Genomic DNA, 17,760 nt, shown 5'->3' with positions numbered 1-17,760 from the left:
GGGAGGTGAAACCCTGGGAATGGGATGGGTGTGGAGATGAGACCTTTGGAACTGGTAGAGGAGTTAGAGAATATTACAATGGGAATATTACAATAGGAAGATAGGAAGCTCGGAAGAGGACAAGGGTCATGGGTCACCACAATGGGTGACTAGCAACATCAAACATCAGAGGCCAAGAAGACCAAGACCCCAAGGGAAACACAGGACTGCATCAGACATGTTATATCTCCTTGTAAGAGTGTTAGATTAATTAACACTAACTTTCCAACTCCAGTTTGGGGTTTGTTTTTGTACAGTGTTATCACTTTAATGACACAGACTGTGGTGGTTTGAATGAAAATGGCCTCCATAGGCTCAGATATTTGAATAGTTGGTCCCCAGTTGGTGGAACTGTTTGGGAAGGATTAGGAGGTGTGGCTGCTATGCTTCTAGTGGTGATGATCATGAACTAGTAGCCCCTGAAGCTGTAAGCAAGCCCCCAGTTAAATGTTTTCTTTTATAAGTAACCTTGGTCATGGCATCTCTTCACAGCAATAGAATAGTAACTGAGACACAAAATATCCAGGGAAAATATGAAAAAGTTTCTTGTTGGTTGTTGTTCCTCCAAAGCTCTTTGGGGCCCTTGAGGGTGGTTTTGGCTATGCCTCAGTGGCGAAGGGTCTTCCTGTTCTCAAATGGCTTGTCCCACTAAGCTAATTGTTCTGGGATGCTGACACCAAAAATCAAGGCACTAGGCATCAGAATCTTGTCTTTGGTGTCCTTTTCATGGCTGCAGGTTGCACTACATCCCTGGCCAGCTGCCTTGCAGAGACAAGTGACGGTCCTAAGGAAAATTATATGAGGGATGGATGGATCAAGTGACCCTCATTCTTACTACAAAACCATGTGTTCAGCTGGGAGCAGATCAGTATCACTTTCTCTAGTAAAAAGAATACACATGCTCATTACATATGCAGAGCCGTAGAGAAAATGTGACAGGTGACAGGTTCAAGTGTTGCTTCTCTAAAGATGTCATTCTGCTTCAGATTCTGTCCTGGATTTTATGAATTAATGTTGTCACTTCTGCTCTACAAGCTAAACATGTACAGAGTTCTGATTTCATTTCTTTCTCTTTAGAATACATTCTAGTTATTTTCATCTGCTTTCACACTTTTTAAAAATAATTTTTATGTACATTGGTGTTTTGCTGCACATATGTCTGTGTGAGGGTGTCGGATTCCCTGGAACAGAAGTTACAGTTGTGAGCTACCATATATGTGCTGGGAATTGAACCCAGGTCCTCTGTAAGAGCAATTAGTGCTCTTAACCATTGAGCCATCTCTCCAGCCCCTGACTTCACACTTTGATTAGATAAAGCACTCTCACAGATGTTGTGAAAGTATTAATAATTGGAACCACTCTGAAGATAGATAGGTCATATGCATATGGACTAAATCAAACCAATAGGGGGATAAAGACTATGAGGTGAAAACACCATGTGCATGTGTGTGTGTGTGTGAGCGCGCACGCGTGTGTGCGTGTGTGCGTGTGTGCGTGTGTGTGTGTGTGTGTGTGTATACAAATGCATATGGAGGCCAGAGGTACCGAAACTGCTGAGGTCCAGAACTCACCGAGTAGGCTAGGCTTGGCCTCCCCTGTGCTGGGATTACAAATTACATTGCCATACCTGGCTTTTTTTCTGCCCTATTGTCTGGGTATGGAATTGAAGACTTTGTCTTGTGTTGTCAAGACAAACACTTTATGGACTGTGCCATCTCCACAGCCCCTGGGGGCAGAGGGAGAAAAACCCTGTAATTCCTGGCACTAGAGTTCCTTTGGGGAGGGAATTTTCTCTGTGTAGGAAAATACTTTGGTAAGCAGGTTAGCCATGGTAGGTGGTCATGAAAACACTGGCTGGGAGATGGAAAAATACCGCATAGAGAGAGGACGTGGATTTCTGCAGAAACGGTACTACATAAATGGGGGACAAGGGCAAGTTGTGGCTCCTGCTGAAGGGCTAGGAGTTGGTGGATGAAAATGTCATGGGAGGAAACAAAGGACCTTTAAGGGGAAGGATTTCTAATTTTATGTGTGTGTGTGTTTCATTAAAAACTACCTACTCCAGACCTTCAGAAAAATGTGCTTTGCCAATAAGCAAAGAGAGGAGATTGATTTTCAAGAGGAAGGGGAAGAGAGAGAGAGAAGGGGGGGGGGTAAGATGCGAGGAAGCTTTAAGTGCTCAGAGAAAGAACTCTGAACTAGAGGTGACCCCGAGACTGTGTACCCCATGGACAGTACAGTCTTAGGCTGGGTGTCCCCACAGAGGTGGGCAACAGACTTGAACCAGTTTTAACAAGGCCTCTGTGACAGGCGACTCTGACAAACAGTACTGTGTTTTTTCAACGCCCCCCCCCCCTTTCCTTCCTCACCTTTTTGAGACAGTCTCACTTTGTCGTCCAGGTTGACTTCAAATTTGAGGTCGGCCTCCTCCCCCAGTCTCCCAAACTCTGAGATCACAGGGAGTTGTGAGCCACTATGCCCAGGTCCACCAGGATTTATCTGTCATTTTCTCTCTGTCATAGGCTCTCACACATGCTAAGCTGGCCTTTAGCTCTGTGCAGTTGAGGTTGATCCTGAACAGCTGTCCTCCCGCCTCCAGCCTTCTGAGTGCCGGGGTTACAGTTATGTGCCACCATGCTCGGTTCTTGTGGTGCTGGGGATCAAACCCAGATTCACACACATTAGATAAGGGCTCTAACAAATGAGCCACACCCAGCCCTAATTTCTCAAAAGACATTATGAGAAAACATCAAGGCCAGTTATTCGCTTCCCCCTTTTATTAATTTCTTAATTTCCTCATCTATAAAAGCTGGAGACTGGGCCTAGAATACCCTACGATTTCTACTAGAGCTGTCTCGTTACATTCCCTTTGAGGTAAATTTGAGTACTGTAAAATGTGCAGATCTGAACTGTTCCATTCCATGAGTTCTGACAACTACACACACTTCCCTGACTACATCTCTAGCAAGATAAAGCACTTTTTAATCAGTGTAGGACAACTACCCCCTCGGCCAACCCACCTTCAATGGCTAGCCACGTATTTTGACTGGATTAACCAGTATCTAAAAGCTACTAGTGATATGCCAGACCTTGATTACTGCTTCATCAGCATTAAAGTTTCTCCCAGGAACAGAGAAATATCTCCGTTTTGCAGATTACACGTAGGAGCAGATAGGTAAGGTGCCTACCAAGCAGTTAGCCAGGATGCCCTGTGAGAAGCCCAGGTTATTAGGCCCACACTACAATGGCGATCCTGGTGAGTGGGCAAAGGACTGCCTAAGACACGTTATAGCTTTGAATTAGATGGGTGGGGATCAGGACCATTTATGAGTTCCAAACAAGTCCCGAGTATTCCAGCAGGCTGTGTGCACACGCCATCTTTTGCAAAGGCTCGCTCCAACCCCACTACTCGGAAAACGGCAGGAGAGGGCTGCGAGCGGTCCACAAGGCTGGCTCTCAGCGAGGTCGTGTACTTAGACCGAGGAGCCGCTCGAACGGCCGCCGCACACGTCCAGTGAGAATGTGGTAGGTGCAGTACGCCCTGCACCGGGTCTCCGGGCTTGTCATCTTGCCAGGTGAGGTCTCTGTGCTCACAACACCGGCCCCTGAGCATCCTTCCCCACAGCCCGTCTTCCCAGGCTCCTCCCAGAGCTGACTCAGCCACACACCCTCCCCGCAGCGCTGCCACCGCTGCCATGGCAACCGTGAGCCGTCGCCTCTCCGCCCAGGCTGCGAACTAACGGACTCCGGTTGGCAGCTGGCTGGGTACCGCCCCGCCCCACCCCTTTTGACAGCCTTGACCTGCAGGATTTAGGTGGTGAGCCCGAGGGGCCGGCGTGACCGGAAGAGCAGGGCTGCGGCGCCCAGGTGGGCTGTCCCTATCCGCATCCCTTTGGTGGCCCTACAACTAGGCCGCTCCTCCGAGGAAAAGTCCGGAGAGTCGCGGGGACAGTGGTCCCTATCGCAGGGCATCATGGGACTTGTAGTTCGATGGCTTCTCAGGCTCGCCGCCGGGTTGGGTGACTCGGTCCCGAGAACTACAAAGCCCAGCGATTCTGAGCGCGGTGACCGACTGCTAAACTGGGAGCGGACCCGAGAGCGTTAATGGGGCTCTTTGTCTGCAGGGGGTTTCGGGGTGGTCGCTGAACGGGACGGGGTGCGTTGGGCTGGGGAAGCTCAGGTGAGCCGCGGGCCTCAGTGCTGCGCTCGGGCTCGACAGCCACAGCACTCGCGGCCCCGCCCCATCGCCACCGCGCGGGGCCTGGGCCTCCTAGGGCGCTGCCCCTTGGTGCAGAACTGTGTGTACGGCACAAGGTCTTTGAGAGACCCAACGAACTCGTCATTAAAAGGCCTTTTGCCTTTCCCGTGAATCTCTAGGTATTTCTGCTTATTTTCAAGTAGCTCAGAGCTGTTGGCATATTAAACCCATTCATTAGTGTGCGTTCAGAGGACAGTAATATTTAAAAGGATAAGCGTGAGAGCGGATGAACGATGCTACTGTTATCTGGCGGTGTCCTTTTTTTTTTTTTTTAACCGTTTTGCATTATAAGATTCAGTATTGTGGAATAACGACCGCCCCTTCCCCCCCTGCTCCCCATTCATCAGCCTGAAAGTTTGTACTTTGAAGTCTAGTTAAACTTTAAATGATTAGTTAACTTTTAAAGCAAATAGTAAAAATTTTAAAGACCATATGTGGTATTATTTTCCTTAGTTATCCTAAATATTTTTTCTAGAATTTCCTAGGGCCATGTTTTTAAAATAAAACATGCTATGCCACATCTTTTTAAAAAAGTATTACTGTTTTAAATGTCGTGCTGTGGAATACAGCTCAGCCACAAGAACCGAGTCAAAGGCCTAGTGGGAAGAAAGCTGACAGATCTGGAAAGTGGCCCTCAGCGAGCGCATCCTTTAAATTAAGGTTTTTACTAGATAGATAACCTCACATTTGGTATTATATGGGGTAAGTTGGGACGTTCTTGACACTGCTGTAGACTTATTATTATTTTTTGTATGTATATTTTTGTATGTTAGAAATAACAACAAAAATAAGACCAGGAGCACTAAACTTATTTTCTCTCAATTGTGCTGACATACTTACATTTTAAAGTAGTGGGGTTTTTTTCTTTTGTTTTTTGGATAAGGAGGTAACTAGTAAGGCTGTAGGGGTGGAGGAGAGGTCTTATATAGTGTAGAGATTTGAGGTATTATATATTTATTCATTAAAATACATGTAAGACTATTCTTACTGCTAGCTAATATGTTAAGTGGTGGAGCTAAGGAGGTGACTAGAAGGTGACCATCTCGTCCTTGGCATGCATTCATTTCCTCACGGTTGTGCGATGGGAACAGTAATTTCAAGAATGATCCCGTTTAGTGAATGCTTATACACAGTGGTTTGTATTGAGGTCCTTATTTAAGCCCTACAAAGAAAATGGGAAGTACTTTTGTTACTTAGCGATGACGAACGGGGTTTAGAGAGCTTGTCCAAAGTCGTGACCTGGAGACTTTAGCCAAGTGTGTCTAACTCATAATCCAACCACTGGTGTGCTTTCCACAACCTTTTAGAAGAGCTTGGTCTCCATGGTATACAGTGCAGAACTGGTTCAAATGTAAACATTTTGTATCCACAATCATGAGGAATAGTGGCATGGAGTTTTCTTATGTCTGGTTTTAGAATCGATGACAGTCTTCAAACATGAGTTGAAAATATTTTTGCCTCTTTCTGGAGAGTGTATTTTGCTGTGGAATATTAGTTGAAGATGTGTTACATTCATTTATGCGGTGGAACATTTGTTTAATGCTGCAAAGATGTGTTGCATTCTTTTATGCTGTGTTTGTTTAGCCCTATGAAACTGTGTTATTTTGCCTGTCTAAAACACCTGATTGCCGTAATAAATGGCTGAATGGCTAATAGGTAGGCAGGAGGGAGAAATAGGTGGGGCTGACAGGCAGAGAGAATATATGGGGGCAGGGGAGCAAGAGGGATCAAGGAAAGAGGCCAACCAGTCAGCCACTCATGGAGTAAGAGTGAAATATACAGAGAAGAAAAGGAAAAGGCCCAGAGGCAAAAGGTAGCTGGCATAATTTAGGAAAACTGACTAGAAACAAGCCAAGCAAGACTGGGCATCCGGAAGAAAAAATAATGATTTGTTTGGGTTCTGGGTGGCAGACCCCCCAGAGAACAAAGAGTAAAGAGTGAAAACAACCACCTTTAGGACTCTCTAGGGCTTGCGTGTAGCTGCTGGGTCTGGAGTGGTTTGAGGAGGTCTTAACAGACTCTGTTTCCCTGACTGATACAGGATAGGTGAGGTTACTCTCAGATTCTCTGGAGTGGGTTTGGTGCGTTGTGACCTCACAGATTTGTCTGTTTCAGTAAGCTGTCTGGTGAAGTTTGCAATGCTAGCCTTCCCTCAGTTCCGGTTGGTAATGTTTCTTCCTTTTCCTAGCTAGCTTCACTAGAAGCTGACAAATTTTATTGAACTTTCTGAAAAATCTTCTTTTGGCCACACTGAAGTGTTTTGTATTTTTTCTGTTTTTTTTTTAAAGTTTTGATTGATAGATTCACATTTTATTTTAGAGACAGGGTCTCACTCTAGCTTTGCCTAGCTAGAACCCACTGTGCAGACCAGGCTGTCCTTGAGATCCAGCTGCTTCAGACTCAGACGCTGGGATTAAAGTCATTACCCAGCTCCTTTGGCACAATTCCTTCTCTTTATTATGTTTTCCCTTTCTGCCTCTTTGGGGTTTAACCCCTCCTGCCCTAAAATGAAAGATGGGTTGCTCTGAGCAGGCACCAGCACACTGCAGTCCAGGGGCCAGTACCCAGCAGGCTATTCTTGAATGACCCAAGAACTAGGGATCACTTTTGCCCTTTTCTAGTAGTTGAAGGAAAAAAAAATTGATATATTGATCACTCATAGAAATGGAAGGAAATTCAGATTTCAGTATCTATACAGAAGACCCTGCATTGGGATGCAGCCCCACTCCGCTGTTTATGTACCACTTATGGCTGCCTTTCTCTGCAATGGCAGAGTTGAGTCCTTGTGTCAGAGATCAAGTGGTATTTGCACAGGCCTGATACAAGTACTTGATAGGCTGCCAGCCGAGTCTTGGTGCTGAACTTGACACCTAAATTATTAGTGCATACTCATTTCAGAACAAGGAAAGGTGGAAAAATGCATTCGGAACATTTAGATGGCAGCGAGTCAGAGGACGAAGCAGTCTGCTTATGCAGTGCCCCGGGGGCCATCAGTACACAGCACTGTCACCAGAGTAAGCCAACCCAACATAGCCAAGCTGCATAAGACAGCCAAGGCCGGTCAAACCAGCAGGCTTTCACATGGGTACCCTCTTCCAGGAGAATCTCTTCGCAGAATTGCAAAGTGGAAATGAAGCTGCGCTGCCGGTCATTTACAAATGGCGCATTTGTTAGCCAAGTAAGAAAATCAGGGACCATTGGGGAGCTGGATTGCAGTAGGCATAGAATTGTGTCTGGAGAAAATAAACTTGTTTAAAATGATTAGCCTTTTGGCATGAACGGTTGCTCGAAGCATTGAGGGCACCATTAATCAATTAAAAACCCAAGGAAATGATTTTGAGTGGTTTTCCTTGGCTCTTGATGAGATGGCAGATGTTAGCAATATTGCTCCGTTGTTTATTTGGGAAGTCAACACTGAACTTGAAGTGATTAAAAAGTGAGTTTACACAAACATTGTGTGTTGGGGGGCATCGAGGACACATACAGAGTTTTCAAGACATCAAAACATTTTCATACAACCTGGATCTTTGAAGATACATTATTGGAAGGGTGATTGTGAACAGCTGTGTCGAATGGAGATGAACTCAGGTGGACATGGTTATGAGGCAGGAAAATGTGTGCTAGATTAAGCTTGTGGTCATCTGTCATTTATTCTTTGGTGTTTTACAGATAATATTTATATCTTCCCATAGTCAAGGTCCATGCAGGGTCAGTATTTGGAATTCCCTTATGGAATTAGCTGTTGTCAGGTCCATAAGTTTGTGTCAAGAGTAGGAGCAACACCTTCCCTTGCCTTAGCCGCACAGCCGCCTGCTGGCTTAGCAATAGTTAGGTTTTGAGCTTTGGGTGGAGGTGGGAAGTTTTCAGAATGAGAGGGACTACCCTCAGCCATCTTACTGAACGCCAAGTGGCTTGCTTTTTGCCATAAATTCAGTAATATTTCTTAGTGAGTTCACCCTACACGTTCTAAGACAGAGCAGGTGCTTATATCAAAACCAAGACCGCAATAAAAATTATTGCTGTGCCAGTTAGTGTTTCTGCACACTCTCCGTGTTGTTCAGCTCTCCATATAGTCAGAAGACAAACAAGTACAGCTCCGTTCTGCTCTCCTACCCCAAGTTTCTCCCTGTAGTCCTGGCTGTCCTGGAACTCTCTCTGTAGACCAGGGGGCTGGCCTTGAACTCAGAGATCCATCTGCCTCCACCTCCTGAGTGTTGGGATAAAGGCATGTGCCACCACTGCCTGGCTGACATCTCCATTCTTACAGTGGCTGTCAGTATTCTTCTGAACTCAGACGGGTTTTAGCATCGTTTTCCAGACTGAGGCAAATTTTCATATTAGATATCCATTTAACTATGATATTGAAGTTCCTTTCAGCTTCCTCTTTAATCGGTCTTGAATAATCTGCAGAATGCATTGTTTAAATACTTTCTGAACAGTGCCTGTGCTGACTGGAAGTCACGTGGCTGCAGTTGCTAGCGCGATGTGGGAGGACCACTCTGTCTTCCACCGAGTCGTTTAAGAACAGATGAAACACACGCAGCAGTATTAAAAACCGGTGCTAGTGGCATGCTGCTTGTGATTGATGGCGGGGAGCACTAACTCAGTTCTAAGCTTTGAAGACGGTTGATCCTTTTCATTAGGAGACCTGCTTTACAGAGTCACTGCTATCTATAGGTTTTAGTTTTATCACCAGAGAATATAGAAAGTTTTGCCTTATAATTCTTTGCATAGTGTCCTCTATTTTGCTTGCTAGTCCTTAGAACTTAAATGCTTGTTTGAACCTTTACAAAAAGGGATGCCAGGCCTTTTGTTATATCAAAATGTTTTCCCTACAAAATGGTATGCCTGTACATATTAGCAAAAATAATATAATTTGCCAGACAGCAACCTTAGAAGATCATAATTTATGGAGGACTTTCTCTGTACAGGTTTATTCACTGAGGCTAAGCTAGCCATAAAGCAAGAGTCTAGACTGTTGTGACAGATAGGAGTGACTCATAGCCTAAAGGAAGAAGCCTCTGTTGACTCTCATGGTTTTGGTATTCGGTCGATGGTAAGGCTGGCTCCATGCTTCCGGTCCTTCTTGAGGTAGTTAGTGAATTAGGGCCGAGGGGCATGGTGACAGAGCTGCGGCACCCAGAGAGCAAAGAGAAGACGTGTGCTTTTCTGTCTGGGTCCCCAGCCTATGAGATGCTGCTACCCACATTCTGGGCAGGCCTTATTTCCAAGGCTGATTTTTCTTTGGAAGCATTCTCCTGGATAGACGGAGAGAAGTAATTTACTGATCTTTTGGGACTTCTTAATTTTTTTTTTAAATGTATGTATGTGGTGTGAATGCATGTGTGTATGCATGTTTGTGGGTGCACGTGTGTGTAGGTGCACTGGCATGGCTGTGAACAAATTGTGGTGGTCAGAGAGTGACATCAAGGTTCCCCTCCTTTGCTTTTTATCTTAAATGTTGAGGCATGGTCTCTCACTTGGGCCCAGAGCTTGCTGATTCCACTGTCCACTTTGGGAAAGTCAGGCTACCCAAACCAAAGCGTAATTTCCTAGGAAGGCAAGAAGAAATATTTCTATTTCTGCTATTAGACATTTAATTCGCTTGCTGTTCCAGAGATAATAGGGTAATTTGTATTTTTTCTAGGGCCCCTCCTCTGTTTTTCAGGAGTTTCTGTGCTTATGGTCTTGTGTAGAAAGTGTCTTTGCTAAGAAGCCTTGGGTGACTAGGAGACTTTGGGAAAGTCTAGAGAAAAGCCAGCATTGCTGAGGTGAAGGACTGGCCTAGAAACCGGAGGCTCAGAGGTCATTCCCAGCATCAGAAGGATGGACCCAATAGGACAGCATCAAACAGGATGGAGAGACGGCTCAATGGTGCAAGTAGAGTCAACTCATGAAAGTTATCTGGTCTCCTCTTCCTTATACAAAACAGACACACGTTGAAGGAGAAGGACAGATTGAGATGCAGAAATCTCTCACAGTTTAATTTATACTTTGCTCTGTTGAGTGACACAGTTAGGGCACCCGGATGATGATGGACTTCACAGGCTGTCCTCCGAAGTATAACCCGAAGTGGGGCTCTTTCCTCCTGGGGGCCGAGGGTCTCAGCAAAACAGCAAAAGTTAAGCTACTTCACAGTATTCACATACATTATAAAGAAGTAGCGGGCAGAAGAGAATCTCGTGGATATATGGGACTGAGTTGGTGGCAGTTAGGAATGAGCTAGGAGCAGCACCCAGGTCCTCATCTCCAGTTGTCTGTTACCTCGGTGGTGCTCCCTGTTATCCCCTGGATGTTCTGTGGCCTCCTGAGTACTTAGAGAACTGGAAATGTAGTGTAGTCTCAAGACTGTTTGACTCTGAACCAGTTTGATGCACATGTCACAAAATTGATAACTGTTTTAAAACCTTAAAAAACACATTGCATTTTATTGTTCAGGTATCTGAAGGAAGATGAATTTGGCAGAGATCTGCGACAATGCCAAGAAAGGGCGAGAGTACGCGCTTCTGGGAAATTACGACTCTTCGATGGTGTACTACCAGGGGGTGATCCAGCAGATCCAGAGACACTGCCAGTCAGTGAGAGACCCGGCTGTCAAAGGGAAGTGGCATCAGGTAGGACGGCTTCCCTGCGCCATGGCGGCCTTGTTCTGTTCAGTTGAGGCAGCAGAGTTGGGAAATTACCAGAGAATTCACACGTTCTGTTATTGGTCTGAATACTGAACTACATCTCCCATATAATTCTATGTGCGGTTCTGATATCTACTCAATAGTCTGTGTGTTTCTGACCATGCATTTTAATCTTTGTAGCTGAAGGTTTTCTTAATTTTTGAAAATGTTTGTGCTCAATTGTATCTGCCAGCAGAGTTTTAGAATTAGGTGTTCCTTGTTGCTGTCTATCCTTTCATTTTTTTCCTTTCTAGTTTTGACCTAGTTCATAAAAGTTTTCCTTGAAAGTGCCCTCTCAAACACAAATGAGCTGGTAATCTAATCAAGGCATTAACATCATTTCTGTCTTTTTGACTGTACAACTTGATTATATAATAGTACAGTTAATGCAAACTTGAATTATAATTTCCCCAATTACTGTTGTAACTTAAAATCCTTTTAAAATTAAAAGTACAAAGTCTGACAGCACTTTGAAGTTTCCGTTTCCTTTGGTGTGTTTCCAGGGCCGCCCCTCATTTCTCTACCCGTCAGAAGTTAGTGCTCCCTAAGTTTTGAGGGAAAATGGGCTTGTTTTCCAACAGAAGATTCACCAGTTTCATTGAGTAAGAACGCCACACTAGCTGTGACTTGGGCTGAAATTCTTGGGTCTCAGGTTTTCTTGCTTCTCCCAGGCAGGGTGCTTGTGTCTTGTGGTGGGGAGTGTTTCCCTGGAGATTCCCGTGTGCACTTTATGCGGGTCCAGCATGTAATGTCCTGTATGTTGTGTCTTATGGCCACACATGCTGGTGGTCCCCTCCACTCGGGGTCTGCCTTTGTTCTGCAGCTCCTCATGGCTCTTTTCAGTATACTGTTTAAGGGAAATTTTTTCTGCTCTGCTTTGGAGTTAAGTGTTCTTTCTGATTAAAAATTGCTCTAATTGTTAAAAAGGAGTTTATAGGTACAACTTTTCCAGTCGTTGTTTGCTCTTGACAGTTAGCATGTGTGCCAAGTTTGAAGATAGGGCTTTCTACATGGTAGGTACTCAGCTATGTTTTTCAAATGTAGGGAAAGTCTTGACTTAAGATAAACTTTATCCAGGACTCAGAAGAGGTGAAGGCCAAAAGAGGCTGAAGTGAAGGGGGTCATAAATAAGAGTAGGTGCTGTGTGGTCCTTAGCAGTGTCCCCCAGTGACCAGTCTCTCGGGGCAAGCATTTCATACTTGGTGACAGTGGCAATGGCGAGCGGGGGGTGACAATTTTGACCAATTTTATTTTAGTCTCTAAGAATATTGAAAGATTTAGCATAGTATCTTCAATGTCTGGGGTGAAGAACTTGTTCCTGATACAAATGTTCGATTTAAGTTATATTAATAATCAGCACATGCTTTACTAGACAGTCTTCCCTTTTGTGAAGGGGTGCGCAGTGCAGGCTCGGCTCTCACCGCGCTCTGCTCCTGCCACTCTGAATAGCTGTTTATAAGGCATCTGTGACTCATTTGCACACTTTGACTAGCGCTAAGGAAGTTTACCTCTGCAGTAATTTATTTGCACTTTATGTGAACTTTGAATGGCTTCTAACGTAACGGCTCCTTTCTTAAGGTCCGGCAGGAACTGCTGGAAGAATACGAACAAGTTAAGAGTATTGTCAGCACGTTAGAAAGCTTTAAAGTCGACAAGCCCCCGGACTTTCCTGTGTCTTGTCAAGATGAGCCATTTAGAGATCCAGCAGTTTGGCCACCCCCTGTCCCTGCAGAACACAGGTAAGTGAGACTTGGTCGATAGGAGCTTCTAGATAACCATGCTCAGAGTGAAGCTTTATTTGAACAGTTTTGCAGAAGCATTTTGGGGGCTTATAGACTTAATATGCTTATCATGTTTGTTCCTTGTAGGGGTCCAGAGTTTGTGTTGGTAAAAGAAGAGGCAAATCCGTGTCATGCCCTTGCTTTCCATGGCCTTATGGTTGTCACTATAACAGGTGCCTGACAGCGGTTAAGAGACCTCTTTTAGATTAGCACCACATCTTGATGTTTGTTTGAGAGGACTGACCCCTTCCAGTGAGTGTGGGGAGACTGGATTCATCTGGTTTGACTGCCAGAGTCTTAGTGTGGATGGGACACCTGTAATTTTCAGTGGCCTATCATTGCTTAAAGTTCCGACTCCTCAGGGTGGCAAGGGAAGCTTTTGTTCCCACAAAAGTTTTGTTTTGCTTCTCTGACCCTTTCCATCTGAGTGCTCTCCTCCTCCTGTCTCCTGTCTGCTGTCTCTGCGTGGGTTCTATCTCCAAGGAACCCAGTAATTCACACCTCTAAGCTGCTCCTGGTCCTCAGGGCCCTGTCAACTGGCTGCAGCATGGGCTTGCAGCTGTCATGTTGCATTTGCGTGTCTCCTCAGGATTAGAGAGCAAGTGATGGAAGGCAAGGGCCAAGACTGCATTTGCTTCAAAACCACACAGCAAATGTCCTTTGCTAACACAGAGGCTTGCCCATGGTAGGAGTTCAACGCTGGCTGAGGAACTCCATTAAGTTCACCAGTTAGGAGACTGAGCCCTGGGGAACTGGAGTTAGGTTAGATGGGGATCTGAGATCAGGTTTTGGGCTTTCCTTCTGTCTCTTGCCTTGTGACATGGTTCTGTGGGCAAAGTGTTGTTCTATAGGAAACACATCTTCCTTTTGCTGGTAGCTGGGGTCATCTGTTCAACTAACTGCTCTCTTGAAGTTTTCTAAAACGTTTAAAGGATTGTGAAAAATGGCTAATATTTTGTTGTTTTGTTTTAAGAAAGGGCCTTGCTATGTAGACCAGGCTGTCCTAGAACTTGTCATGTAGCCCAGGCCAGCCTCTATCTGTGAATCTTTTGAATTAACCTCCCAAGTGCCAGGATTGCATTCTGCACCATCTCAACCACCTAAATTCTTCTGGAATTTCTTCTACTGAGTTCTGGGTGTTTGTGATTTCCCTAGTAAAGGCAGGCACTAGATGAAAATTTATTTTTTAGGACAATGATGCATTTTTGGCTTAGGTAGCACTCACCCCTCAGAGCACACCATTTGAGGAGTCATGACTGTTCTCTGGGAAACTCCAGAGTAAATACTGAAAAGAAAGGAGGGAAGGAAGGAAGGGAGGGAGGGAGGAAGGGAGGGAGGGAGGGAGGGAGGGAGGAAGGAAGGAAGGAAGGAAGGAAGGAAGGAAGGAAGGAAGGAAGGGACGGTCGTCTGTCAGAGCATCACATTGTCCCTGTATGTGCAGTTAATGGAATGCTTCATTTTTTTTTCCTGGAAATCATTAATTCCAAAATCTACTTCTGGCTTAAAGCTAAGAATTATTAGTAAATTGATATTTTAGAGCGCATGTTCTGAATTGTTAGATCGCCTTCATTAATTTCAGGAGGCAACTCTAACATTTGTGACTCAAATGATGAAAATTGTGGCTAACATTCTCCCGTTGATGATTGCCGGCCTGGAAACCGTCACTTATTACCGGCTCCTCACTCAGCTTTCTCCTGCTGTTTGTCCTTCTGACATGCCTATGACTTAGACTGCATTTATGTCTATACTTATTTTCAATCCTATTTTTTAAATGATGAAAGTAAAAGATAAACACACAGCAGACCTTCTCCACACTAAATTAATTTTTTTTCCTATGTGGGTGCTGGAGAGATGGCTCAGTGGATGCTGTCTTGCAGAGGACCCAGCTGGTGCCCAACATCCACACTGAGCGACTCACAGTCACCTCTAAACTGCAGCTCCAGGGGATCTTTTGGCCTCCCTGGCATGTGCACACAAAGAGGAAAACGAAGTCTAAAGCAGTTCCGCCACGTATAGCCCTTGTTCGTGGCATGTGCTCTGCTTCTCTGTGGATTAGAGACAGTGAATATGAACACGACAATCGGAGCATGTGTGCCACCTGGGAGAGAGGCTCTCGTTTCCACATTGTGAAAGACCTCAGAGTGGTCCTTCCCTCAGGAGGAGACCCCCTAACCCAAGGAACAGTCGAGACCGTGGGAGTCAGAGTCTCATTGGAAGACTTGCTCGCCCTCAGGCTGGGCAGGGGGTCTTTTATATGGAAACAGGCGGGCGGAGTAGGCATACAGAAGTAGAAGCATGGTTACAGGAATCCCATTGGTCAGTTTGGATGGGGCGATGGGTTCACTTGGAGACAAGCTCCTTGGGGACATGAAGATATGATAATAGCTGACTTGGCTCTATCTAGGGCACATGTAGTTTTTCCCAGAACTGTCCGTTCCCCTCCTAGGCCTGGTGTCTGACCACAGATATCCTGTTTTGGCCGCCTAGGAGTACTGACTTTACCTTGAGCTTACATTTGTTTGTGTGAAAGCTTTGCAAAATGGCATTACAGCAGCTAAGCTGGGGTCTTTCAATTGTATTACTTTTGTGTCAGTACAAGTACCTGATGGGAACAATGAAGAAAGGCTCAGTGCTCAGGGCTTCTGGGGCTGGAGTCCAAGACCCCTGGGCACTGTGTTTTGGGCAGAAGGCCTGTGTGAAGGAAGCACCTGGCGGAGGAGCACCTCTGCTAGCCTTGAGACAGGAAGCAGAGGGGCGGCAGAGGCGCCAGGGGCAAGATCACAGTACACACTCCAAGATCACAGTACATGCTCCAAGATCACAGTACATGCTGGCCCTACTGGTGAAGGGTCCACATGGCCCTGTCCCTGGGACCCTGTCCCTGGGACCCAGTGTATAACACATGAACCCGTGGGGATATTTCACGTTCAGACCTTTATCACACCTGTCAGTGACCACAGGAAAACACGGGACGACTCAAGAGGTTGTATGGTGCGGTTGGAGGTTGGGGGTGTGGAATGTTTAATTCCTAAGTACTAATGCGGGTCATAGTTTAAGACTCAAGGAACAGGCTCTGCCTGTAAACAAGCGGCAGTGGCCTGCCACGGTGGAGAATGCTTTACTGAACCAACTCAGTCTGGTGCATTGAACGTGTGCAAAGATGACCAGGTCATCGTGTGCTCTCAGTTACAGGCCGTGGGAAGCTGGAATTGAACACCATTTTACTACTTTAAACCTTGTGTTTCTTCTCCAAGTCATGAAACAAAAACTCCACCTGGAGATGATGGCTGCCTGGCAAGGTTCTTTACAAAGACAGCTGCCGTCCCCACCTGGGTCTGAGCAGCGTGGCTGATGCCCACCTGCTCTGGTGCCATAGCTATTTTAACTCTGGACATTGACTTCAGCCTCTTCTATAGCGGAGTCTCTTCCTCGCGGGATCAAATAAGAGAACTCAGTGATGATGATCAAGAGGTATAGTTAAAATCAACGGTCAGCTTTGGAAAAAGGAGCTATGGTATTCTTTCAGATAAATAATAAAAGAATGATGTAATTAACAATTATTTCATTCAGAAAAACTTCTAGTAATTATATTTTCTCCTTGAAAATTCTGCATAAATCTTTAGTTTCTGGACCATGTTGGATAATGCCGGCAGAGAACATGCTGGGCTTTCACCGTTGACCATGAAGTTGGTGTTCATTTTCAGGGGACCGGGTCCACTAAGTAAGCACTGGCCACTTGTATCTCTAAGTGGTCTCTGATTTAAGTCCTCCAGCGACCCCACCACATATGGACTGTTCTAGCATGCTCAATTAATGCTGAGACCCTGATGTCCAGACAATGATAGTGATGCTAAGCTTGTTATTTTTCCAGAGTTGGGATTTGAACCTAGACTCTCCCAGTGCCAGCGGTCATATTTGTATCCATTTTGCTCTGTGATTTCAGCACACACATCCAGTGGCATTTGTGGCTACATTTTGATATATAGTCTGTGTCCTAATGTCTACTTGTTAAATTCTTACTAGTAGTGCTAGAATGAAGAAATTGGAAATGCTTAATAAAATAAAAATTAATAATTTAAATGTAATTAAAACATGTCCCTGTGGGAGCACCACACTGAAATAATTATTTTAGTCAATAGAGAAATATAATTTACTGTTTTCCTACAAAGCCTTTCAAAGTTGAAGTTGATGAGCTTGGCCTTGGCTGCTAAGCTGGCCAGCGGGTCTGACTTGGGTCTGGTTTAGTTTATGAACTGCAGTCCAGAACTCCTCTCCGCCTTCCAGTTTCGCGTCACAGTTGTGCGCACATGGCAGCTTCTGTCAGTGGTTTTACCATGTTTTCTGCAGTTAGACTTTATGTGTCATGGATTTGCTGAGTTTAATCATGATCATGTTTTAACTCACCGGCAGCTGCTTAGATAAATCAAAGCAGTCTTTTGAATAAATTAGACACATGGCCTTCAATCTGAGAAAATTGAGTTGTGAAAGTAGGGTCATGATGGGAGGTCAAAGCAATGGTAGAGTTGAACTCTAAAAAAGAGAAGCCTTCAGATTATGTCCTTTGTAAGTAAGTTTCTTATATTAGTGAAATGATTCCAATAACATTTTACATCTAGGCTTAGTGAGTGCATCCTCTTTAACAAGGTTTTCTCTTCTTGTGAGGCCTTAGACTGAGGTTGTCGGTAGCTGAGACTGATATAGTCAGTAAAATACATTTTATTTCTTTTTGTGTATATGTCCATGTGTGTGAGTGAATGTGCATGCCTATGTCCGTGTGTGTGTGTGTGAGAATGTGTGTGTGTGTGTGTGAGAATGTGTGTGTGAGTGTGTGTGTGTGAGTGTGTGTGAGAATGTGTGTATGAGAATGTGTGTGTGAGAATGTGTGTGTGAGTGTGTGTGTGAGAATGTGTGTGTGAGTGTGTGTGTGAGAATGTGTGTGTGAGAATGTGTGTGTGAGAATGTGTGTGTGAGTATGTGTATGAGAATGTGTGTGTGAGTGTGTGTGAGTGTGTGT

At 45.0% G+C, this 17,760-nt stretch overlaps 1 protein-coding gene across 4 annotated transcripts in view; it reads left to right on the top strand.

Annotated features, from left to right (window-relative positions):
* The first annotated feature begins 3,592 nt into the window (after nt 1-3,592).
* Nucleotides 3,593-17,760, top strand: part of Katnal1 (katanin catalytic subunit A1 like 1) — a 59,640-nt gene continuing 45,472 nt past the window's right edge. The window contains exons 1-3 of one of the 4 annotated variants that reach the window (XM_026785048.1): nt 3,593-3,614; nt 10,736-10,911; nt 12,544-12,704. In XM_026785048.1, coding sequence (XP_026640849.1) covers nt 10,750-10,911; nt 12,544-12,704 — 323 coding nt within the window. In that variant the 5' untranslated portion in view covers nt 3,593-3,614; nt 10,736-10,749. Of the gene's footprint in view, nt 3,615-3,757; nt 3,907-3,980; nt 4,417-10,735; nt 10,912-12,543; nt 12,705-17,760 lie in introns of those variants that run through there. The other 3 variants (XM_026785034.1, XM_026785042.1, XM_005344720.2) reach the window with 3 other exon arrangements.

The sequence above is a fragment of the Microtus ochrogaster genome, chromosome 2, assembly GCF_000317375.1.
Source record: "Microtus ochrogaster isolate Prairie Vole_2 chromosome 2, MicOch1.0, whole genome shotgun sequence".
In the NCBI taxonomy this organism is placed as follows: Eukaryota; Metazoa; Chordata; class Mammalia; order Rodentia; family Cricetidae; genus Microtus; species Microtus ochrogaster.
Note: the sequence above shows the minus strand (reverse complement) of the source record. Positions and strands in the feature narration are given on the sequence as shown.